The sequence below is a fragment of the Aethalodelphis obliquidens genome, unplaced genomic scaffold, assembly GCF_003676395.1.
Source record: "Aethalodelphis obliquidens isolate GAN/ISIS:26980383/991018 unplaced genomic scaffold, ASM367639v1 scaffold23, whole genome shotgun sequence".
NCBI classification, from domain to species: Eukaryota; Metazoa; Chordata; class Mammalia; order Artiodactyla; family Delphinidae; genus Aethalodelphis; species Aethalodelphis obliquidens.
In genome coordinates, this window is record NW_020837967.1 from 10,992,732 (window position 1) to 11,020,044 (window position 27,313).

The following is a 27,313-nucleotide window of genomic DNA, read 5'->3' on the forward strand; positions in this document are numbered from 1 at the left end:
GTTGAGGCTCTGGTGGGTAGGTGGGTTCAGACCGAAGGGACTACGGGTCGGCGTTGGGCTCAGTGGACTCGAACAAAGGACTCTCGGGCAGGGACTTGGCACGGCGTTTTCTGACGGGTAGCTGAGCGGCCGATCGCGGCTTCTCCGCCAACCAGTGCTGTCGCCGCGTGGTCCCAGTCTGCTTCTCCTTGGTTCCCCACGGCCAGCGCCGCGGTGGGGGGCCCGGCGCAGCGGCACCTGCTGCTGAGGGAACCCCGTGGCCCGCCCAGGTGCTCATGATGGGGCTGATCTTCGCTAAACTGTGGAGCCTCTTCTGTAACCAAGGTGAGAAGGATGGAGCTGCGCAACGGCTCGAATCCGAGGCAGAGGTCTAGCCGCCAAAGGGGACAGCCGAGGGGAGACAGGTTTCTAGGTGGACACAAACGTTCTGAGACTCAGAGAAGTGACTTAGTCGAGGAGGTGGGTAGAAACTCACTATTTTAGGCTGGAAGAAGGTGCAACGTGATGGTTGGGAGAAATGGAATGTCAGAAGAGGGGGCATTTGGTGTCCCTGGATCCAAACCAAGAATTTGGGGATTTTAGAGAAGGAAAGCGGAAAGCACCTAATGATACCCGGAGGCACTTGGAGGGCCTTTTCCATCTCTATTAAGCATCCTAAGTCTTGCCCCAGGATAAGTGTCCACCCAGAAAGCAATCAACTTTTTTTTTTTTTTAATTACTAATGATGCTTTGTTTTGCGCCCTGCTCTTTAAGCCAGTGCGCCTTCACGTTCTCTCTGATTTCGCCTGCTTTCCAGGACTCGGGAATGAGTTGTCCTATTGAGATACACCAGTTTCTGGAAATCTTCGTCTTAAACCCTTCATTCCTTTCTTCGATGTTGGAAAACGAAATGCTTTTGGTTCTATGTAGGCTATTGCGTATCCGTAATTAGTCTAGAACTGGTTCTGAGACGTCTAAAAGTTGCAAGTCCAAAGGGCCAAGAAGTTGTAAAACCTGTTCTGAGTCAGAGTGAATGAGATGTGATGGCTTCTGAAGAGAGAAAATACCCAGATAAAAAGGGCCGGGAATAGGTAAAGTTTTAGGCATTCTTTTAACAGAGTGTTTTCTCAGTAACTGAAACCAGTTTTAAAACTCAAATAGTTTCATTTTGCATTTAATACCCGGGCGTAATAAAAGCCAGTGTTTTATGATGATACCAATTTGTTACTGCTAATGCGGTATTTTTTCTTTGGATTTAAGAAGTTATGAACAGAATGAAATGGTTTTAGTCACTTGTTCCGTAGGTCGATAAGAATACTAAAATAGCCTTTTTCAAGGTTACAAGTTAATAAAGATAGATATATGCATACGCATATACACGTATACGCATATACATGTGTGTGTATAAACGAAATTACTGCAGATAGCACTTATCAAGTGATTTCAAAGTGGCCAGAATTTAACTCCATACATTTTTTCCATATAGATATTATCCATAAATTTAATACATTTTTTTCAGTAGTTTATATTTTCTAATCCTTGTTACATGAATTTACTATGTAAAGCAGCTTTTTAAGACATGTTTAAAAGTATAAAGATTAATAATCACCTGCTTATCTTTTCCCATAGTTTAAGAAATAAAACATTACCAAAGTCGTTGGTTCTCCCTGTGTAACTTGTCCCATTCCCTTTTCTCTCCTCTCTGTTTTATTACTGTTGTGTATCTTTTTGTTTTTGGTGTTTTTTTTAGGCTTTCTTAATCAGACTAGAAGGGAATGAAGGATGTAGAGGGAAAATTCGGCAGATGATGAAAGACATTCATGGGCTACTTTTGTAGTCACAATTGTTTAGTCCTCTTAAATCCCCAGTACTGTTTAGAATTTTTCTTTCCCTTTAACTTCCTTATTGAAAATTTAGAACTACATAGTGGTTATTCTGTCATTTTATTCCCATTTATTCATGCAACTAACATTTAGTCATAGGCCATAACCCAGTCATCAGAGTTAGGCCTAAGAGACGCAAAGGTTAAAATACAGAAAAGTTACATATAACTTGCTCTCAAAGTACTCAAGAATCAGTAAATGATACAGATTGGGGAAAAAAAAGATGTAGCATGGTAAATTATTTCACAGGTATGTATAAAAGCATGGTGATGGTCAACAAGAAGGAAGTGATTAATTTTTTCTCAGGTGATTCCTGGAAGACTTTACAAAAAAAGGTATACTTGGACTTTAGCGATAAGTAGGTGTTTACAAGGCATGCTATGTTATTCTAGGCAGAAGGACTAATACGCAAATGGGAGAGGAATGAAATAGTTTGGTGCATTGAGGGAAGCTGAAAATAGTTTAGTTTGGCTGTATTTTAGTTTGCCTGTGGGGGAGTTAGAGGAGATGAGGTTGGAGAGGTAGCTAGGAGAACCAGATCACAGAGGGCCTTGTGTGTAGACTAAGATGTTGAACTGCAAGCCATGGGAGCCGAGCCATTAGAGTTTGGTCATGTATGTTGTTTTAAAGCAGGGGAATAATGTGATCAGATTGATACTAGTCCTGTATTTTTACTTTCTATATGTATCACCTGACAATCTCAGCATTTTCCATTTTTACCAGTGTGACACATCTAATCCAGTGATTAGAGTGACACATCTAATCACTCAGTCTTGGTCGCATAGTATGCCCAATGCCCCACCTCAGAGCAGTTAAATCAGAATGGGGTGGAGCGCCGTGGGCATCAATGCTAAGATGACTCAAATGTACAGGCAGAGTTGACTACGGCTTATATTACCTTAAATACTCCTTTCCCTTATCTTTCTTCCAACATTTTTCCCTGTAGTATTTTAGAGCACCAAGCATCTTCTTATAAATTTGATACCTTTCTGGGAATAAGTATACTAAAAGCATGTATCCTCTAAATAAAGCTGTTACAAACTACGTTCTTAGTCTCTGTGATTTTGTATTGCTTGATTTTAAGCTAGAAGACTGATTACTTCAATGCACTTATCAATTGAAGGAAATAATTTCAAATCTGATTATCTTTTTAGACATTATTGTATATATCTTTGTGTTTGTTTATGTGTGTTGTACAGGCATACCTCAGAGATATTGTGGGTTCGGTTCCAGACTACCAAAATAAAGCGAATATTGCAATAAAACAAGTCACACAATTTCTTTTGGTTTCCCAGTGCATATAAACGTTATGTTTAGGCTATACTGCAGTCTATTAAATGTGCAATAGCATTATGTCTAAAAAACAATGTACATATCTTAATTTAAAAATACTTTATTGCTAAAAATTGCTAACTATCATCTGATAGCGCAGGGTTGCCACAAACCTTCAATTTGTATAAAACGAAATATCTGCGAAGTGCAATAAAATGAGGTTATGCCTATATAAAATACATACGTGTATATCTATCTTTAGATTCACCTCAGAAGTTGAGCGTTCCTTTTTTTTAAACTTCTTTTTAAACTTTCATAGACCTTGTTCTTTTTCTGTCAGTTATTTCTTGTTTTATCCAGACTTAAGAATGAATGGAATATGATTTTAATTGTAGTTCATTTTCAGAACCAAAAACAATGACATTTTAACTTAATTTCATTATCTCATCATTTCTTTCTCATTGGTGAATTTCATGGTATCATTTTGAGCACTGATATCCAATTTGTATGTCATCGTTATTGTTCTTCACTTCTGATGGCTTACATCTGATGTCTCCTGTTAGTATTCTGCTCTTAATTCTGTTCTTTTTGCTAGTTTCAAACACACCAAACTTAAACTTACCACTGTCTGCTCCCTGTTTTCCAGAACCCACTTTATTCATACCTTCAAATGGTTCAGACTTCTGATCAAATGTCACTCCGCAGAGAGCCCTTTCCTCCCCTGACCACTCTTACCTCCCCAACATTCAGTCGCTATGTTTTAACCCTTTGTTTTTCTGAGTAACGTTTATCACTACCTGTAATCATATGATAAGTTTATTTGTTTACTTGTTGTCTGTTTCAATAGAAATAAACTTCTTGAGGCATGAACTTTGTCTTATTCGCTGTTGTATCCTCATTACAAAAGCTTTTGTTCAATTTTTTGTTTTGTTTTTCAAACATAAAAAGTTTATATTGAAGTAACACATACATATTCTTTTTTAAAAGTTACATAATGCTAAAGTCTGAAAATGATGTGTGTTCGTCAGATCTCTTTAATCTCTTAACTTTTTTCCCAGCATATACTTCCACATTTCTGGATAATATACGTATGTGGAAATTTTAAACACTGTAATTTTTTTTTTTAAGAATTGAGATATAAATCAACATATAACATTATATTTGTTATCCCAGTATAATATTTTGGCTTAATCCACACTCTATCTTTTCATTTTTGTGACTATAAAGTTTTGTTACTACTGAGCCACAATGTGCTGTAATTATGTTTCCCTTTTTTCTACAGCTTTTTCCCCCCTAGAGTAAATAATCATATCTCATTGCCTTAGTTTTCTTTGTACATTTGGCTAAGTCATTTTGTGCCATCCAAAAGCTCTCTGTACAGTTTACACACATCACGACTATCAGATGATTTATCCTTCCTACCCGCCCTCTCAGTATTCCATCCTGCTCCAAATTGGACCTGTTTTTCCTCTGTGCCCGCCACACAGCTGTTCTGGACTTGTCCTTGCTATCTATCATTCTAGGAATTTCCTTTGCTTTTCTGTCTTATTAGAACTTAACGTTTTTCTTGCTTTACTTTTACTTTGATGAAGTATATCCTTCAGAAGTTTCCTGAGAAGTTGCCCAAAGTGGTCATTTTTTTGTGTGATTCCAGATATCTGAAGATATATTGGTCTGTCCTCACTTTTGATTTATAATTGGGCTGGATATAGTTAAGTTGAAAACGTTTCTTTCAGAATTTTGAAGGTACTGTCATTGTCCTCCAGCTTCCAGTGTTGTTGTTAAGACCAGTATCATTCTTTTCTGATTTTTTTCCCTCTCTTTGTAGTAGATATTAGAATTTTCCATTTATCCCTGGTATTTTTAAATTTGAAAGAGGTGTGCCTTGTTGTGTCTTCATTCATTGGACCTTTTCAACACAAAGTTGCACCTTTTTCCATTGTAGGAATTCTTTCCTTCCTTCATCCCTCCCTCCCTCCCTCCCTTCCTTTCTTAAATTTAGGATTTCTTCCTCTACTTTTCTGGAAATATTATTGGTCATATGGCACTAAATTGATTATCAATTATCCTTTCCCATTTTTCTGGCTCTTTTTTTTGGAGTCCTGGGATATTTCCTTTGTCTTCCAATCCTATCGACTATTTTCAGCTATCATAATTCTAATTTATAAAAACTTTTTATTTGCTACATTGTTTTATTCTTGTGGCGTTGCTTCATAATGCTATGTCTTCTAAGTGTCTTAGTTTTTTTGTTTGTTTCTATTTATTTTTATATTAGCCCTTCACACTGGAAGCTTTCCCCATAGATCTGTTATAAGTAATTCCATGCATGAATATACCACAGTTGTCTATTCATTTGCATCATGATGAGTTATAATATTGTGAAACTGTTAGATTGTTTTCTAAAGTGGTTATACCATTTTTATACTTTCACCAGCAACATTTGAGGCTTCGTTGCCAGTATTTTAATTTTAGCTATTCTGTTGGATGTGTACTGTTATTATCTCATTTTGGTTTTAATTTGCATTTCTGTGATGATTTTTGGGTGTTAAACACTTCTTCATGTGCTAATTGGCCATTTGTGTATCTTCCTTTGCAAAATGTTCAAATCCTTTGCCAGTGTTTTTTTGTGGGGGGGGTCAAAAAAGTTATTCTTTATAATTATTTCTATATCCCGGAATTGAGTCTTTTGTCAGATATGTTTTGTGAATATACCCCCATCCCCACCCCCAGCCTGTGGCTTCCCTATTCATTTTATTAATAGTGATTTTTGCTGAGTGGAAGTTTTTGGTTTTGGTGAAGTCTCAATTTCTCTCTATATTATTTTTCTTTAATGGCTGTTACTTTCTGTGTCCTGTTCCTTTCATCTAGAAGCTTTAGCTTTTATGCTTAGGTCTGTGAGCCATCTCAGATTATTTTGAGGTTATGATGTGAATAGGGGTTGGGCTTCATTATTTTTTTACGTGGATATCTGCTTGTCCCAGTATAATTTACTGAAGACTTTTCTTTACCAGTGAATTACTTTGGAGTCTCTATTGAAACTCAGATGATTCTTATCTCTAGACTTTCTCTTCTCTTGCAGTAACTTCATGGTAAATTTTAAAGGTGGTGTCAGTCCCATTTTTGTTTTGTTAATCTTTTCAGAGAAAAGATTTTAATTTTCTCTGTTTTCTAATTTACTAATTCTTGTTGTTTATTTCCTTCCAACTGCTTACTTTGAGTTTGCTTTACTCCCCTCCCCCCACCTTCTTAAGGGTTAGCTGGGTGTCATTGTTTCTGTTTCTTTTTCCTTTCATATATAAACATCATTGTTTTTGTTTCTTTTTCCTTTCATATATAAACAGCTGGCTGTAAATGTTCCTCTTAAGTACTGCCTTAGCTTTATTCCATAGATTTTAATATATTGTATTTCATTCAGTTGGAAACATTTTAAAAATTGTTTCTTTTTAATTTCTTCTTTGAACTATGGCTTATTTATGAGTGTTGTTATAGTTTCCACATACTTGTTTTTCTTGATAGATTATTTTTGGTTCCAAATTTAATTCCATTGTGGTCAGAAACATGCTCTGTAAGCTTTCCTTTTTTTCTTCCTCCCAAATTTATTGAGACTTTCTATAGTTCATCTAAATGGTCTGTTTTGGTGCATATACCATTTGCGCTTGAAAAGAATGTGCATTCTGCATTTGTCTGCAATGTTCTATAAATGTTTATTAGCTTAAGGTGGTTGTTAATTTTGTTTAGATATTTTATATCTTTATGTGCATCTCTTATAGAGAGCATATGTTGGGATCTTGTTTATTTTGTCTAGTGTGAAATTCTCTCCCTTTTAATTGGAATGTTTATCCGATTTATTAGTGTGCTTAGATTTATGGCATGGTGAAATATTAAGGTATACTGTTTTACCATTTGTTTTCTGTTTGTCCCATCTGTGTTTGTTTTGTTATTACTCTATTCTTCCTTTCCCACTTTCTTTTGGGTTGACTGTTAAATTTTTTAAGAATTCTATTTTAATTTATTTATTGACTTTTTAAGCAATTCCTTTTCACATTATTTTTATGGTTCTTCTAGGGATCGCAACATGCGTTCTTACCTTTTTGCAGTCTACTTAGAGTTAATAATGTAACACTTGTAAAGTGTAAGAACCTTGAAACTGTATATGTAATTGCATACTCTCCTCCCTTGTCGTTTATAACCATACAGCTTACATGTTATTTGTATTGTATCTACATATGTTATAAACTGCACAATACAGTGTTATAATTTTTGCCATAGACAATCACATGTTCTTTAAAGTTTTAAGAGAGGGTAAAATTTTCTCTTATATTTACCCACATTACTATTTTTCATGTTTTGAATTTCCATCTTGTGAATTTCCTTTCAAGCGGAAGAACTCTACCATTTTTGTAGTGTGGTTTTGCAGGTAAATGAATTCTCTTAGTTTTCTTTTATCTGAAAATGTCTTTTTTTCCCTTCATTCCTGAAGTGTATTTTTGCTGAAAATAGCATCTTGGGTTGATTTTTTTTTTTTTTTTTAACTTCATAGGCCTGTAATTTCTTTATCTGTAAAATACGCAGGGTGGCCCAGGTCAGTAGTTTTGTGCATTTTTGGAGACCTGGGTTCCTCAAAGTTGCCATATAGGTAACACATTTGTTGATGAAGAAGTGGGAGAGAAGGAGTAGATCTCACGTTCTGCAGTCTCTTCTAAGCTGTGGTATTTTATGATTCTATAATAAGTATAATATAAGACAGAGTTTTTTATAGCTCTCCTTTTTCTTTCTTTTTGTTCTCTCCAAGAGGCAGACTGCTCCTCGTTGCTGTCCAGGACTTCAGGTCTCAGGTTGTGACATCACATCCTCTGACATTTTACTACCTACCTATTGCAATAATGCAAACTTATTTTCTGTAAATGCAGTATTTCAAATTTTAAGTCACCAGATTTGGCATAGGGCATTTTTATTTGTTTAGTTATATAGTTGTTTACATACTCTGTGTTCACATAGGGCTTGTCCTCATTATATAACAATTTTAGTGCAGGTATTATGTATCTAGAAGGTAGCAATCCCTATTTCATGATATTTGGGTGGCTATCTTATATCTCAAAATTAAAAGTTAGTCATTTTGTCATATACTTTAACAATATCCAATTTTAACATGATAAAATAAATGTTAACATATTATTTCACAGTTTATTAACACTGCCAATATTTAGTGCTTCTCTAATGCTTTTCTCATGTGAGTCTGTTTTCATTGTTTGGTATTCTGTACTAAAACTACAAATTCTATTTGTTTGGTATCTGTACTAAAACTACAAACTGAGTTTATAAAAAAAATTTTTCTAATTGGGTAAAGGGAGAAACTTTTTTTTCTTGTTGTTTTTCTTTTACTTATTTTTTTTCAAGTTCCTTTTTCATCATTTTTCTTGTTAGCCATTTAACCTGTATTTGTCTACAAGCAAGTGAGCTTACTAATTTGCTTTGAAGCTTCATCCTGTAAAGGCATGTCTTTATGCCTTCCCTAAAAAAAAAAAAAAAAAAGAAAAGAAAAGTAAAGCCGGCTTTTAAGGAAATCCAAGAGAATAAACACCAAAGCCAAGCCAATAGAGAAACTTATGTGTAAACACTTGGTCAAAATTAAACAAAAGCTCTGTGATGAGCATTCCTTCATTTGATGTAAATAAACTTGCTTTGTGTTGGGCTCTGGAGATGCATCATTAGTAACACTGGAAATACTCTTCTCACACCTTTGTTATGAGGAGAGGTGCAGCTTGGTCTCCTGGAAGAGATTTCTCGTGAAATAAGATGCCCAAAGTGACCATCTCGTGGTGTGCAGACACTTTTAAAACATTTGGATTCCTTATAACTCTGATTCTTATGGTAATGCTTAACCCAAAATTATTTAGCTATCCACAAATCATCTTAAATTGTACACGCCCCGTCCCCAACACGCACATTCCTACCCCTAAGCGTGGTCAGCCTATTACTCTAACATCATATATTTTTTAATAATGCTATTGGTAAACATTGGGAAAAAATAAATTTTCTATAATTACATTTGTGAAGTCCATTCTAAATAAAGAATTTAGTATTATCCATGTTATAGTTTGCCCTCTTTAAGGTTAACTGAGAAATAACTGTTTCAGTCCGTCAACTAAATATTTTGTTTTCATGGAGAGTAATTTGAAGAGTTGGAAATTAAGAATATATGGCTTAGATATACATATTGAAGAGCAGTTGAAGTTGTAAAAGTATACAATTGTATAATTTTCTCCTCATAACTTTAGAAATTTCAATTTTAGTGAAATGGAAATCTCTGCTTCCTGCTCTGTAAATAAAAATGATGTTAAAACGTTTCATGTTTTTCTCAGTGGCAGCAATTCACAATTTGACCTTTGGCATAAAGCCTTTCTCACCTTAATTTGAGACTGACTTGAACCATAACTGATATATTTTGAAAGTTTTTTTTTTAACCTATTAGATAAATACATAATAAAACCATCTTTCCACATCTGCTTTAGTTAATTATGACAGGCAAAGGAAATTGTTTTTATCAAAGCTACTCTATAGGAAATCACTCTGACAGTTACATAGCTTAGTTGATCTTTTGTGTTTCAGTACATAAGATAAGATTTGTATATGGCCTGTTGATTATGCCCAACCAGAAAGACAGCAGTACAGAACAAGCACCCCTGTGTCATGTTTTTCAAGCATGAGGGCCCCCTTTTAACATCAAGTAATATGCACTACTGTGTGATCATAGTTATGCTTTTGGTATGTACTGATGTGAACATTTGATAGAGCACTGTGATTCAATAATACCTTCAAGAAACTTTATACTTAATTAATCTAGATACCACTTGGGGACATTTAAAGCAACATTAATTTTATTTTCAATAACAAGAGAATATGTGTCACTTTCCGTATTTTTCTCATTGTTCCTTGAATAGGTAAAAACTTTAAAAACATTTGTGAACTGAATGAAGTCTTTGGTCACTGACATACTCAAGTAGCAGCTAAGTACAACAGAGGCATTTGAAAAAAGAAAGAAGAATTACAGTTGTGCATAGAGTACAAATAGCTTTTATTTTGTACTTGGTTTTTTAGTAAATGCTCTTTGAACTTGACTTTACTCTTATTGTATAGATAATGTTAAAGACAGTTTTCAAAGAAAAGATTTAAAATAAACTTCTGTTTATTTCATGCTTTTAAGCACTTAGCTGTTCCTTTACTGTTACTTTTTTATATAAACTCAATTTGAACATCAGAAGATAGGTCTCAGTTTACCTGAAGGATAGATATACATACTTCATCATAAGACAGAGTTGAAATTTTGTGTTTTGTCTTAATTCCTAGACTTGCCTATCAATGAGGAGGAAAAGTCACCTTAAAAAACCTTAAGTTAATCAAACATTTGAAACTTTAATGAAATTCATACTCTATCTACATTCAGGGTTTGTCATTCCTGACTTAGTTTAAACGGGGGACCAATCTTTCAAAATGATGCATTATTTATGAGTTTTACCATCACAGGCCTTCAGTACTGTGATCATCATTATAATACAAATGTGAAGCCAGGGGCAGGCACGTTTGAAAATGGCCCTGGTGTTCACTTGAGTTCAACAATGATGGTACTACCTGGTACTATCTTTCCATTCCCTCCTCCCAGCAGGAGTATCTGCACCCAGGTTGAGATTACCTTTATACTAGTGGCTTCCTTCTCAAGCCGCTGGGACCACGTGGTCTCCAGATCGTGGGTGGGTGGAGTTTCCAGCTGTCACCAAAATTTCACCAAAATTTAGAATGTTTGTTCCTCCACTGGTAAGAGTGCTCTCATTCTCACACTGTAAGGGACAGAAACAGGGCAACACTTCGATTGGCTCCATTAGAAATTAGGGGATACAAATCAAAAGAGTCAGAAAGAGAGAATGATACTGAGTTATAATAAGCAAACAAGTTTTATTTATTTTTTTACAAAGTAGCTCCTGCCATAGTGAAAACAGCCCTTCCAGAGGACCATGTCATTTGTCCTGCATTAATATAGACAGTGCCTACAGCATGCAGGTCATGAGAAGATAGAAAGATGGTTTGTCATATAAGAACTTGTCTGTGAACTATGGCTCCTCTTTTGGACTGATGTAATATTGATACTTTAGGAATATCAGCTGATATTTGATTAGATGTATAATCAGAATTTTGATATTCATCAGAGGTTAACAAGAGCAGCAGGGATCTGGTATGAAATGTGTCAGATTCACTACAAATCAGTTGATTATGTGCAGAGGTTCTTATGGTGACTTCCTTGCATACCCTGCTGAGTTTCACTAGTAACTTTTTAAGCATTCTGTCCTGGGGAAAAGGAATCTTCAATATATTCTGTATAGTTTAAAATCTAGAAAAGATGACCTGTGAGTTCTAAGGATGTTTCAAAATATCTACCAAGTAACAGAATAATTAGATGGGCCTTAAAAATCCTTACGAAAGAAATGATACTTTTAGCCGATGGCACCAGAGGAGGGAACTGAAGAGGTTTTTGTTGTATACAAAGAGTGAAAACAGTATCTGCTCAAAAGAGTTATAAAACCCAGATTGAAAAAGCCTTGAAGACTAAGTAATTGCTTATTTATCTGTAAATTAATGGAAGGAATGAAAACTGGTTGAAATTATGTGCCTTATTATTGACAGGGAAAACTCTTTAGTTTTATGTTTTCAATTGTATTTTAAAGTGAAAAGAAAAAATCTTGGTACATTTAGGTAGGAAAACGTCTGGCTGTAAAAACAACTTGATAAAAAGCTAATGTGATTGGTAGAGAGGGCAAGCAGGTGTGTAAAACACTTTTATTTTTACTTATATTTTAAGTCATAATGTCTCATCAAGTTTAGTATTTGGGTTTTTCCCCCCAAATTCAGCAAAAGTGACAAAGTTGTGCCTCCCTCTTAGCCATCTCCCTCATTCTTTTATAAGAGATGGATAGAGAACGTCCTAATAGATTGCCTCACTTAAGGCAAGTAGCCTTGACATCATGAAGTTCTCTTTATTTCCGGTATCTTATTCCAGGAGTAAATATCCAGTGAATGATTCTCATTAGAGGGCTAACTAATAATCATTGTTGAAAGCATGTAATTGAAGTATGCAGCAGTGTTAAATGCTTATGGTTTGCTTTCTTTTTGTAGAACACAAAGTAATTATAGTGGGACTGGATAACGCAGGGAAAACCACCATTCTTTATCAATTGTAAGTATGGGTGTTTATTTAAACAGTTTTTATTATTTTTGTTATTGGAGCTAATTTTGTATCATTAATAAGAATGAGATACCATTATAATATAATGGGAAAACTTAAACACATGGTTTTGTGTTTTACCAAACACAAAATTTATTAAAAAGTGAGTAAGGTAAACTGCCGTATGTTTGCTACAGTCAAAAACACTCATCTTTTTCCAGCCTTGAAAGAAAGAATTAATATTAAACTAAAAATAAATGAAGCACACATTCTAGTGCTGGAAGGAAGGAATAAAGTACATTTTGCTTAGTTCTTCCCCCTCTGAAGTCCATGTAAAATAGACTGATATCGATCTAGGAAGCTATTGCTACTCTCCTGACTAATAGTCCTGGAATTCTTTAACATACCCAGACTTGTCAAATCAAAAGAAATGAAGATCGCCCCTGAAAATATTGCTTTGGTAGCTTGCAACAGAAAGAGGCTTGAGACTTTCAGAGAAATACATTAATACTTTAAGGAAATTTTTTAGCAGCCACTTGTCAGACAACCTCCCATTATCCTTTCAGTGCCAATGAAATGATCCTTGTTAAACAGTGGAAATGGATCTGTGTCCCAGGCATTTAACAAATAGTTATGAAATACAGTGCTCCATTGTGTGCTTCTTATCTCTTCCCACCTCATCTTAAGTACATCAGCTGGCAGCTCTCCAGAAGTACTTCACTTAAGCAGTGCTTAATGTTTTTTTCAGCTACTCTGCTAAAAAGCCACAAACTTATGGCTTGTTGTTTCAGAGTTGAATAACTACTCGTTTTTCTTTAAAACATTCATTCATTGGCCATTATGTAATTTAATATGACACAGCCTTTGGACATTAGAAATGAACATTTCAGAAACCTGTCATCATTGTTGAAATAATTTTGCACACAGCTTCAAAAATACATATATTAAACCCAAGGGAGAGTTGCAGACTTCTTCCAACATAGTACTGACATGTTATAGGCAAATATGTATTTGTTGAATTAATTAATGTAGCTTAACCAATGAGTATGATAATACATGTGATATGAGCATCAGTGTTCTAAATAACTTTTCATTTGCCCATAGACTGTAGTTTTCGTTAATAGGCATGCACTGATTTTTATGGTTGAGCTAAGTGTCTTTTCTCACATAGACAGTCTTTAAAATGATAGCCTACTATTCAGTGGTTACTACTTTGCAAGTGTTGATGACACAGTCCCCTGGAAACTTGCTCTTTCAGGATGGGGGATTGGTTCTGCTCTAACCGATAACAGGGCATGGGGTTATTGGCATTTTGGCCACGAAAATGCAAACTCACACCACACAGTTCCCTTCTGTCCAGATCAAGCCTGTAGTTTATTCCATTAAAAGAACAAAAAAAACTGCCTTTCTTCAGGAGTTGTTCTTTGTCTAGGTATTTGTCTGCACAAATGTTCTCCAAGGTTCTAGTTTTGTTGCTAGCGATTACCATCATTGGTGCAGGTAAGGAAGGTTGATTCGTATAAAAATACAGAGATAAAACTTGCTTTAGGTTCTCAAGATTTACAAAAGAGTTTTTATGGTGTCTGTCTTTTAACAGCTTAATGAATGAAGTGGTTCATACATCTCCAACCATAGGAAGCAATGTTGAAGAAATAGTTGTGAAGAACACTCATTTTCTTATGTGGGATATTGGTGGTCAAGAGTCACTGCGATCATCCTGGAACACGTATTACTCAAACACAGAGGTATACTAAAGTTACTTCCGAATTTGAATGAAAAGAACTAAGGGGTAAACCCAGAAGACAGATAGGCTGTACATAAGGCATAGTGACAGTTCCCTTTTAATAAGATCGTTTTTTGTAAGGAATTTGAGGTTTTCAGATAAAAGAAAAAAGGCAAGTCAAAAGAGTAATGGGAGCTATTATTAGTGGAGTGCTTACTGTTGTCAGGCTCTCTCAATTCATCCTCAGGGCAATACTATAATATCTCCATTGTTGGAGACAGCAGACACTAAGATAAATTATATAACCTTTCCCAACTTTATAAGAGGCCCTAGTTAGTTAGAGGAGGAGTAAAATATTTTAAGCATAATTTAATATAGGATTTTCAAATAACATGAATTGCACATTCAAATTTTTGGTGAGATTATAATTAAAAAGCAGATGATTTGCAAGCCATCCCCCTAGCATTCTTTGTCACTTATTTTCATCATTGGAGTCGACCCGGGGAACAAATCTGGAATATCTTCTATATCTGTTTTTATTTCTTCTCAGATTTTTTTTTTAAACCATGCAGTGCTATTGAGAGAGGTTTATCTTCAGGAATACTAATGCACAATTGCATCCATAATTTTGCTTTACAAAGAGGTACCAAACCAATTACTTTTTCTATAATGAAACCTCTTAAAATTTGAGGTTTTTTTTTTTTTTTTGAGGGGGATTGCGGAGGAGGTGGAAGTGTTGATGCAAGGAATTTTTGGTGAATAAGTTGCCTTTTAAAATAAATAAACATGTATTCCTCTAGATTTACATTGTAATAGCCTATGTGTATGTGTGTATATATTCCAGTGCAGTGTATGACTGGTCAAACCAGATGGCATATCATAGATAAGCAGCAGCTGTGGCAGCACTTAATTTTTTTTCTATTTGCGGGGGAGGATAGGTTGGTAAGCTAATATTTATGGTTATAGGTTAGTTTAATATATATTCCTACAGTAAAATAACGTTCTGAAACTAAAATGTGTTAGAGAGTAAGGGAAGAACAACATTTTAGCATAACTGTTGTTATTTTTTCAGAGCTCAGAATTAACCCCAAGTGTGAAAAGACCAGTTATCTTTGGTGAATAGGTCAAAGTTGGTTCTAACTGATCCCTGTATATTGATAGCATTACTAAATGGTAGTTTTTTGAAATTGTCAACACTCTAGAAGATTTCACATGGGTCCAGAAAGATATACATTGTTAGTGATGCCATTTATATGAAATGTTCTTATAAACTATTTCTACAAGAATATCAAAATTACTACAAAGATCCTTTGACCTTTCATGTAGCACACCAGCATGGCACATAGCATTTGCAGTCTTAGATTCCAGGTAGGGATCTAATCTATGTGGTGTTTCTCCGACCACTTTGTTCACCCTACTTATCTCGCTTCTTAAATTCTTTGCATGGAGGCATCATCCAAAAGCTGAAATGTCTCCCTCTTAATACAGCAAGTTACAGTTGTTGACTAATTTCTGACATCTTCCTCTCATTAACTTACAGAGTTACTTCCCCATATTCTGTCTATTCTGACTTTTCCATGTTTCTTATATTTATCCCCTCTATTTTCTTTCCTTGTATCTCTTTCTAAGCCCTTGTTAGTTTATATTCAGGTTACTCTAGTTGTCTCTTTCCCTAATTGTAGTCATTTGAACAATCTGATTCTACCCTTCCTGTCTGTTTACTCACTCCTCTTCTATAACCCTCAAAACCATTTAATCTCATTTCTTAACTTTTTCTTCTGCATAAAATGTTCAATTTAGGGGCCCTTTCTCATTGTATCTTCTTATTTTTCTTATCAAAGATGCTTTTTTTTTTTTTTTTTTTTTTTTTTGCGGTACCCGGGCCTCTCACTGTTGTGGCCTCTCCCATTGCGGAGCACAGGCTCCGGACACGCAGGCCCAGTGGCCATGGCTCACGAGACGAGCCGCTCCGCGGCATGTGGGACCCTCCCAGACCGGGGCACGAACCCGCGTCCCCTGCATCGGCAGGGGGACTCCCAACCACTGCGCCACCAGGGAAGCCCACTACAGAGTACTTTTAAGTTTTAGTGAAAGAATAAATTACTGTGACTTTCTTTTTAAAAATTACTTTTTTTACCTGCATTTTAAAATAAATCTTAGTACATATTAGGGCATATTGTATATTCAAACATCACCTTTTCCAGCATGGTTTTTATTTGTTGAAGTTGTGAGTATTTTTCTTATTAACATTTGGATTTTACTGCTTGATGTGATTCAGTATAATATAAACTCTTTATGATGAAAAAGCAGTGGACCATTTTATAGTGATGATGTCATAATAGAAAGTACTTCTAGCACTTAGAGTAGTTTTGCAGAAAACTTCAACATCCCATTTAATTTTCTTTCTTTTTACTTGTCTTCTAGTTCATCATTCTTGTGGTTGACAGCATTGACAGGGAACGACTAGCTATTACGAAAGAAGAATTATATAGAATGTTGGCTCACGAGGTAAATTTTGAAAAGCAAACGTAAAACAAATGGAGTAAGGTATCTGTACACTGGTTTAGCTTTTTCACAAAGATTAATGTCCTCTGCTGTTGATTATTTCATCATTAACAAAGTTTTATATATCAAATTGATGAAAGTCATGAGGTCAAAAGTTTTTAATACTTTTTCAAACTTAAGAAAACCGAACACATTAATTTGGAGACTAATACCATTACTGAAAATATTTTTCTAGGTTAAAACTACTTAGTCATGCCTTTGAAAGTCTGATAAATTGAGGCAAGAGAAAGGAAAATTTAAGGTTTTTTTCCTCCCTACAGTTTATAATAACTGAAAATTCTTTAGTGAATAATTTGGGATTACTTAATTCTAAATAGTTCATATATATGAAAGACTTAGATAATAAAACACATTCATGCACCCACTAGTCAACATAAGATATTAATTATCTTATGAGACCTCTTCAATCTGATTTCCTTCCCTTGTTTCTCAGAGAATCCTAAAAGAATTCCACCATCCTAAAAGTAGTGATTATTATTCCTGTGCGTATCTTGATCTTTTTGCTACATTTTTATGTACTTGTCAGTTCTACAGAATATTATATTTCATGTTCATAAAACTTTATATGATGGTATTGTGTCTGTGTGTGTGTGTGTGTGTGTGTGTGTGTGTGTGTGTGTGTAATCTTTTTGTAACTTGGTTTTGGAGGGTTTTTGCACAACACTGTGATTTATCCACTGCAGTATGTACAACTTTAGTTCATTCCTTTTAACAACTACATAGTATTTCACTGTAAGAAGATACCACACTTGATCTGTTCTTCTATTAATGAACATTTAAGTTACTTCTAATGTTTTGATAGTATAAACAATTCTGCAGTGAACATTAATCACTGAACTTAGGTTGTACAAAGACTTTAAGTAGTAAGTATTGCCCAGCCCTTACCTTCAGTACTCTCCTTTAAATTTTGGAGAAATTCTGTAGTATTTGGCAGTGTATACTATACTTGCCTATTAGAATAGTGCTCATATAGTTTTAAGTCATTATTTCAGATTCAGGTTTATTTTACTTTTAGTTTGACCCATTTGGCCCAATAGTAGAAAAATAATTTTTAATATCTAGTTTATATTAATCTGTCTTTGTTAGAGTAAATCATTAAATCATGGTTATTTGAGGTCATTTATTTTTATTTCAACAAAATTTTTATATTACATAGTAGTGCCTGATTATTTTAAAGTAGAAAGATTTCATAATAATTGTTCAGTAGGGCATATTTTATCCTCCTGCTTCATTACTTTAATTTGAATTGTGATATTTCACATATTAGAAATATTTCATGTTGATTGCAGGATTTACGGAAAGCTGCAGTCCTTATCTTCGCCAATAAACAGGATATGAAAGGGTGTATGACAGCAGCTGAAATCTCTAAATACCTCACCCTCAGTTCAATTAAGGATCATCCATGGCACATTCAGTCCTGCTGTGCTTTAACAGGAGAAGGGTAAGTACTCATCAGTGTGAGCGGACGTATGACTTCTTTCAAATTTCTTGCAACTTTTTTAGGCCAACTTTCTTTCTTCTCTGAATCTGTTCCATTTTTGTTTTTAAAGATAGTTTTTATATTGTGTCTCAGGCTTACAAGGTTGGAATAATTTTAGTCAATTACTATTGTTAAATTACAATTTAACAAAGTTACTGACAAATTTTTTGTAACATTTCGTGTAAATGGAATGTTTCACCAAAAAAGGGCAAGAACAAACTTTTGAATTAAGTTTTCACAGTCTAGATTTTCAGTTGTTCATTTCTTGCTTTTATCATTCACTAACTGGGAAAAAACTGTAATGTCACCTGAATGAAAGAGGAAGCTTCAAAAAAGTTTCACGTTTTCTGCAAGGGCTTAATTAAGCCTAAACTCCCAGCTTTCCACAAGAGTGCGTCTTCTTTATTATCAGGAGTCATTTTTGGAGGCATGCTTCTAAACAACAAACATTTAAGATAAATGCCATTCTAATGTATTCCTCCTTTCCTAAGAATTTGAGTTTGGACATAGTAGGCCGAGGAGAACCCAGTGTGTTATATATGGTTTACCCCGTTTATTTCTAGGAACTTTTTTTTTTTTTTTTGCGGTACACATGCCTCTCACTGTTGTGGCCTCTCCCGTTGCGGAGCACAGGCTCCGGACGCGCAGGCCCAGCGGCCATGGCTCACGGGCCCAGCCGCTCCGTGGCATGTGGGATCTTCCCGGACCGGGACACGAACCCGTGTCCCCTGCATCGGCAGGCGGACTCTCAACCACTGCGCCACCAGGGAAGCCCTCTAGGAACTTATTTATCTTCAAATCAAACTGACCTTCTCATTATTTCTCATACTAGAAATAGCTTGTAATATAATAGCTGTATGTTGACTTTTTTGATCTGTACTTTTAAGACTAGGCCATAAGCACTCCATTCTTTAGCATTTAGGAGAGTAGGGTGAAATTCCTGCCGTCTTTCTATAGTGGTTTCAGTTTAGTTAATATTTTTTTTCCATAAATAAGCATTTATTGATTAATAAATCTTAATATTAAACATAAATACTCAGTGCTAGCTCTGGGTTCTGGGAGCATCAAAATGAATAAGATATCATCTGTATTCACAGTCTGATGAATTCACAGTCTGATGGTTCAAAAAAGGGAAACATTACAATAGCCAAGACATGGAAACAACCTAAATGTCCATCGACAGATGCATGGACAAAAAGATGTGGTACATAGTACTCAGCCATTAAAAAGAATGGAATAGTACTCAGCCATTAAAAAGAATGAAATAATGCCCTTTGTAGCAACATGGATGGACCTAGAGATTATCATACTAAGAGAAGTAAGTCAGACAGAGAAAGACAAATATCATATGATATCACTAATATGTGGAATCTAAAATACAATACAAATCAACATATCTACAAAACAAAAATAGACTCGCAGATATAGAGAACAGACTTGTGGCTGCCAAGGTTGGGGGGAGGGAGGGAATGAGAGTTTGGGGTTAGCAGAGGCAAACTAATATATATAGGATGGATATATATATAGGATGGATGAACGACAAGGTCCTACTGTATATAGCACAGGGAACTATTATATATTCAATATTCTGTGACAGACCATGGTGGAAAAGAATATGAAAACATTTATATATATGTATATATCTGGGTCACTTTGCTGTACGGAAGAAAGTAACACAACATTGTAAATCAACTATACTTCAGTAAAATTAAAATTTTAAAAAAAGGGGAGGGGCTTCCCTGGTGGCACAGTGGTTGAGAGTCTGCCTGCCGATGCAGGGGACACAGGTTCGTGCCCCGGTCCAGGAAGATCCCACGTGCCGCGGAGCATTTAGGCCCGTGAGCCATGGCCACTGAGCCTGCGCGTCTGGAGCCTGTGCTCTGCAACGGGAGAGGCCACAACAGTGAGCGGCCCACATACCGCAAAAAAAAAAAAAAAGAGGGAATCAAGCCAGACAGAGAAGTGTCAGTGTAAAACTGTATACTGCGTGCAAATCTTGGTGCCTCCATCTTCTGGCCATGGAATGGCTGTAGCTCTTTGCACAAGTTTCCAAGGAGGAGGAACAGGGAGGCGGCATCACATCAGGATCAGCAGAGGCCTGATCTGGGCAAGCTGGCTGCAGCGTGGGAGACCTCCGGCTGGTCATTCAGCCACGCGGCCACCATTTTCTCCCGCATCCATTCACCAAGCCACCAAGCACGCAGTTCGACATCCACCATTCCAGGCACACCTCACCAGTGGGAGCAGAAACCCCCGAACCCCGCGCCCCCAGTTTAGTTAATCTTAAGGCGGGGGTGGGATAGTTATAGTCTTAATGGCAAAACCCCCAAAGCTGTATCTTCAAGATGAGACTAAAGCAGTTTCCCACAATTCTCAACTGATTAGTATCATTTTGTTTAGATAATCTTACACTTAGAAAGTCTACTTATTATAGTGTTACCTGAATGTTGGCAGTTAAATGTATGAATAATTATTGTAGAACCGACTTTTGCGTTAAGACTTAAAAATAATAAGTATACTTTCAATTTTTAAGTATAAAGTTTTTCATTTTGAAAATACTTTTTTTGTTTCAGGTTATGCCAAGGTCTAGAGTGGATGACCTCCCGGATTGGTGTGAGATAACTTTTTGCTCGAAAGAGACTCTCTATTTATTCTGTGACATGAACATTTTTCCTAGTACCTTTGGCTGCTAAGGCAGCAGCATGTTTAATTTATAACAACACAAACCTCTATGAGCAACACTTGAATCAAGTGCAGCTGAACTGGAACATAAAAGATTTTTTCTTAACTTTTTTTTTTAATGCACTAATCTTCAGTTGGATGAACATAATGTGTAACTATTTTCAGCAACAGAATTCTTCTGACTGCTTATTCTAATTATTCAACGACTGCCTTGTAAGAAATGTTTATCATATGTTTAATGTTTTCTGAAGTATTGTAATAACTTTAATGACCAGTTCCTTTCATTTCTTGACTGCCCCCTCCCCCCACCAGATAATTATTGGCTTGACAGAGCAGTAGTGGAAATTATCACGTACTGTTTGCAAACTTACCCAGCACTAAATATTTGCTCCCTCTGTAAACTATTTATCTTTTGGGCAGAACTTATTGTAAATGAGAAAGAAATATGCCTAGAAGATATGTATTTAAGGGGGAGGATGAAACATCATGAGAACTGCCTTTAAATGAGTTAATTTCCCCCACATTATTGCAAGTCATGGAATAATTTTAAGTTTCTATTAGCATGGAAATTAAGTAGGCTATTTATCTAAAAGAATTAAGTTCACTTTTCTGCCTGCAGCACAGGATTAGTTTTGGTTAAAAACGAATCAAAATAAAATATTTATTTCAAAGCCCAACTTTGATAGTAAATATTTTGAATAAATCTGGTATTTTTAAGAATGTCACATTATTCAATGCATATATAACAATTGGAAGTTACTAAAGCATACCAGCACTAAAATTAAACCAAGACACTTGGAATATATTTTACTATCAATTACAAACAACTTTATTATCAGCAAAAATTTCAACTATTCCATTTGCAAGGGGCACCGCATCTGCTTTGGGCAATAGCTAAAGCAGGAATACAAACAGTTCATTTTATTTCTTAGAATTTGAAATTGTGTCTATTACAGCATTTCTATCACCAGCAGTATATTACTTAAAAAACCATATGGCTTTCCTTGAATTTGTTAGAGGTTGTAGTGTAATAGGCTTGAAACAACTGACATTTGTATAATTATGCCTCATGTTCTAAGATCTTTTGCTGGATAATAGGAAACTGCTGAATTTAATCATGGCTTTTAGAATATTACTATGAGACTCAAGTTTAATACACTAACAACTTAAAAAATTTTTAAATAGTTAAAAACTCATAATCTAGCAAAAGTATACTTATTGGATAGCATTAAAACATTTTCAAGGCAGTCGTCTAATATGAACAATAATCTAAATAGTGCATACCTTAAGAGGGAGGACAGGTATTGTAATTTTGATCCTCTTTATTTCAAATGTGTGATTTTGCTATTATGAAAGGGATAAAACACACATAGAGAATAATACTTTATTTTTGCAGTATTTTTCTTTCATCTGGGTCAAAAATAGGATTCAGTGTTCATAAGAACATCAGTACCTGTTCAAAAGTGATACTTTAATATTTTTTATCGTAAGTTGGTTTAAATTTTGCTGTTTTCAGTTATACTTGATTTATTCTATTTAGTCTAATTAATTTAGTTGAATGTGGTAGCATTTTTCTGATTTCTGTTTAGTGGTAGCACACCCTGGAACTGGAAATGACCAGAGGAAAGCTTTCTGGGCTTTGGGAAGGAGTTGTTCATTAACCTTGTTCTGAACCTTTTTCTTAGTGATTCTATACCAGGTAGAGGATAAATTTTGTTTTTAATACAATGCATAATCAAGAACATGAGAGAAAAGCAGACATGAATCAATATGGATGCTTTGTGTTGTGTATGTGGTGGTGGGGCAGGAGAAATTATGATAGCACACTTTGCCAGAATTTCTATCTTGGTTGTATAGTTTAGCCATGAATACTGAGGATACTCTGAATTCTGAATTCTGTCCTGAGAAAAATCATATTTAATATTCCTATATTTGTTGTTATTATGAAATCTTTCTTGTATCTAATAAGATTGGCTGGCTCCATTTTCTTCTGTCAAATTATATGGTTATTTTTTTATATTACCGCATCAGCATTATATTGAAAGTGTTAATAGTTGATTGTATTTTGTCAAACTACTAGTATAAACTCAAGTTTTCAATTTGATTTTTAAAATACAATTTATTTTATTTTCTAAATCCTTTTTGAAAAACAGTTTGTTGTTTTTGGATTAGATTTATGTTAGCTGTGTGTTGAAGATGAAATCAACATCCAACTAGGTTTTGTGCCAACGATTGGGAAAAGTTCAATTAGGAAATTCATGTAAGACTTTTAAAAAGTATTTTATAGGTTCTCATTAGATATTTCCTCTTACAGTAATATGAAAACTGATTACCCTTTACTCCAAGAGAATGTTTTGACTCAAGCACGTATCTAACGCTAAAGCATTGATTCTGACATTTATTGAAAATCAACCAGCTATAAGATATTGTCTGATGAAAAATGTAAATTTGTGATTAGTGCCTTTATTCATATTTTGAGATAAGTTCTCAATTTTGTATTATACCTGTTCTTTAGAAGTCATATTAGCAGGTAATTAATTTAACAATGAAATAGTTCAGCTTTCACCCTCCCTAATCAATCCCTCAATTGCCTAGCGAAGTTTCTAAGTGGTGGAAAGCAGGGGATCCACCCATGTTACTTTCGGGAGGTTATTCTACATTTTGTTTTTAATGTGAAGAGGAAGAAACTAAATTTTAACAAACATTTTGTTATAACTAAAATGTAACTGCTACCCTTGTAAGTTCAAGGCATTTTTCTTAATTTTGAACATGTTGCATTCTTCATATTTAAACTCATCTTTCTTATTGAAGCCCATCTGAGAACTCTTTTAGAATTAATAAGCCCTTTTATATGGGAACATACTGCATATTTTGTATTGTTAGTGTAATTTAATTCCTTAAAATTTGAAATAATATATCTATAATCTATTGAATAACACGATTAAATACAAAGTTTTGCTTTTAGGTTCTTTGGTAGTATGCTTAAAGGTATAATTTTATTCTATATTCATTAGAGGAATGATAATAAATTGAAATTTCATTGTTAAAAATCATTTTTGAAATGGATGCTACTTCTGTAGCTGTAGTCATTTTGATTAAGCATAAATTAACTTTCATTACCTATAGCATAAAGAGAAAATAATTATTTTCCTATGGAAACAGTGAGTGATATAGGCAGTGCTGTAAACATTATTCTCTGAAGAGTTATGGGGAGTCACAAGGCAAAGAAAATTTTAAAACAATAAAAGCTTTATTTTTAAAAAAATATTTTTGATGTAGTATCCTAGGACAAATTATAAATGGAATTGTCTCTGACTAGCACTCATTTAATTATTAACTATGTAAAACAATACCAGTAGAAAAAATGTACTGGTATTATACCTAGAATAGATGAATTCCATTGACATTTATCTTTGAAGACCAACTTAATGAGCCTAACTTTTCATCTATGGCTTTGGATCCAAAACATTTCATATCTAGTTCCCTTCTAAAGGATCTTTTATATTTTGTCAGAGTAGAGTCACTTCGAGATACAGCATGATGACTTGTATCCAGTAGAATATTGTGCTGGCTATCTAAAGAAGTAGGTTTGAATCTTAATTTGGCCGTGACCTGTTTTACCTTAGACAATTACTATCGTTCATGGCCTTCCTACTATTTTTCCCATACTGAGGAACTTAAACTAGAGCACCAACACATCTTTTGGCTTTAAAATCCTGAACCTTTATACACTACTACTAAAAACTAAAAAACAAACACAAGAAAACCAAACCAAATGAGGGGAAGACATGTAATATGAAATTACGTTTATTTTTATCTATTATTTGATTCCCACCTCATTATCATTTCATTTAGTATATGAATACAAATAAGAAAACAAAGCATCAACTAGTAACTGCTACTCCACTTACATTGAGCTAATAGTTAATGACAATGCAAATAAGAAAATAAGCCATATTGCTAAGAAGATGATATTTAATCTACTTATAAAACACCAGTGTATATTGGAAATACTCTCTTCTGGAAACTGTCTTGCTTGTTTTCCTGGCTTTTACTAACTGGATGCAAGTGGTTAGTTTGTTCAGAGTTTATTGGCTTTAGAGGCTGCCCCAAGCTCCAGTTCTGTTTGACTTTCCAGTAGTGAAAAGGATAGTGCAGTGAGGATGTCAATATTTTACAAATGTCTGTATAAATCTGGAAGTACTTTATATTCAAGGTTAGTTTTTTTCAGTAATGTCTCATCCTTATTCATTTAGCATTATTGTGAAGACTGAAATCTAAAAGCCAGTTTCCCAAAAAGTATTTTTTAAGAGTTTCAGGTAACCAGAGATAAATAGAGAAGGCCAATAAAAATAATCTTTTTTCAGCTACTTTGTTTTAAATTTAAAGTAGAAAAAATATTGTGTTCCACAGACCTAAAATCAGCTTTAAATGTATAAGGTCTAGTGAAATGTTTGGGAAATGTTAATTGGAGATTTAGAGGCATACCTAGAAACAAAAGTCAAAGAACTTGACAGTAAAGATTAATATAAGATAAAAAATCTCCAATAGGAAATTTGAATGAAAACACTGAATTGCCCCCATTCAAGGACTTAAAATTACTAGAAAATTCAGTCTTTTACTATAAAACTGGATGGCCTATATTATTTTTAATGTGACCAAAGGACTGAAGACTGATCAGGTTTCTAGAATTTGGGAGTGTAGTCAGAGAGTGGCACCTTTTGCATTTTTATAAACCAGTAATCTACCTTCTTCCCTAGAAATGGAGAAATAATAAAATGTGCTGTGCATATCTTTTGGAATAGAAAACAAAATTCTAGAAGAATGGAAATGTTCTCTTGCACAAACTTGTAAAATTTTAATTAAAAAATTACCTCATTTTTCAGTCCATACATAAGGTGCTTTGCTCTAGTCTGTGGGATGTTGCACAATCCCATAAAAATCCCCTTCACCCAACCTGTATTTGAAATATGCAAAATTCACAACTAAGAGAGAGCATTCCTTGGAGATTTTGTTTTCTTTTACTCTTGTTTACCACTAGCAGGGCTAACATGGTGTAGCAAATCCACATACTGTCTTCATTAAAGCACATGGGCAAGTGCATAGTCAATATTTAATCAGTTTAATTAAAATCAAGTAAGGGAAAGGAAAAACTCTAAAATTTGATTGATTTTATTATACTGTGAATATATTTCCATCAGTGTTGGTAAGATATCAAATGACTATCAGTTGGTGTTGGTTATGTTTATAATTTATTTGCATATTTTAGCCCTTTTTATAAGAGACTATAATCATTTTAATCTTCTTACATTTTCCTTCAGGAAATGCAGGGATTCTACAGCCCCTGTTTTGTTCTCTTGGAGTAAACTGTTCAGTGTAGTTAGGAAAACTTTTCATTTTGACTTTTTAAAAGAGTTGAGCTGCTATTTCATTAAAAGTGTGAAATAAAATGACGGTTATGATATTTCCAATTATGTAATAGTTACAAATTTTACCCTATTCATCTATTGTACAGAGCATGGTTAAAAAAACTAAAACTAAAAGCAGTTACAGCCTTGCTCTTGCAATTGTTCTATCAGAATATAATGATTATAATTACACATTGCCATCTTAACATAAATTGGTGCTTTAGAGCATTAAAGAGGAAACAGCAGGCCCTATATACTTCTTGCCTCAGAATGTAAAACTACATTAAAGTGTCTATTTATATTTATGTTCATTTCTTAAGGTTTAAATACAAATTATTGTTATCCATCAAGCTTCAGGCTTTCTGCAAACACTGTAACAATATCTTAGCCAATCAGCTTGGTCAAGTGAAGATGGTGTTAATAAGGCCAAAATTATGAATTGGATCTCTCTGGGGGCCCCCTGGTATCGTACAGAGGAAAAAAATGTCTTTCAGAGCCACAAACTGTGCTTCTTAAACCCAACCAAACAACTGAGATGTGTGCTGTTGGTTCAATATATAAGCATTAATAAAATTAAAAGAACAAACAAATTAATGCATTCACATCATCACTTCTTGAAAGTGGTTCAAAGCACGTTCTTCTAATGGTGGGTTGTTGAAAAGACATGTTTTAAATTTTTAATAACTTTATTACTGTCATAAAATGCTTCTATATGTTAAGTTTAGGTTACTGGTACTCATAATTTTTTATTTCTGCAATTATGCTGTAATGAGTTGCTTGCATGCCTACTTACCCAAGTGAAAGGATGCTGTTTGCTCTGGAATGTTCATCTTTTAGACAGGTTTTGGCTCATTTGCAGTCATGGTGCAATACAGTGTAACATTCATTTGTTTTCAGTCAACAGTTTTATTTTTGTCATAATAAATAATTACTTTTCCAATATGACGTGAACTGTGTTTTTTTTTTTAAGATAAAATTTGTTTTAACAATCTTGCTGCAAGTGCTAGAAACTCACCTAGGCAAACAAAGAGAGGAATTTTTATGATTAAGAATGAGATGGGACTTCCATGATGGCGCAGTGGTTAAGAATCCGCCTGCCAGTGCAGG

The 27,313-nt window shown here is 34.6% G+C and overlaps 1 protein-coding gene across 1 annotated transcript; it reads left to right on the plus strand.

Annotated features, from left to right (window-relative positions):
- ARL5B (ARF like GTPase 5B) lies at nt 1-27,148 on the plus strand. The gene is made up of 6 exons (XM_027121782.1): nt 1-324; nt 12,300-12,360; nt 13,946-14,093; nt 16,496-16,579; nt 17,926-18,077; nt 20,690-27,148. Exons 1-6 carry the CDS (start codon nt 276-278, stop codon nt 20,736-20,738), a joined length of 543 nt encoding a protein of 180 aa, XP_026977583.1. The 5' UTR covers nt 1-275; the 3' UTR covers nt 20,739-27,148.
- The last annotated feature ends 165 nt before the right edge of the window (nt 27,149-27,313 follow it).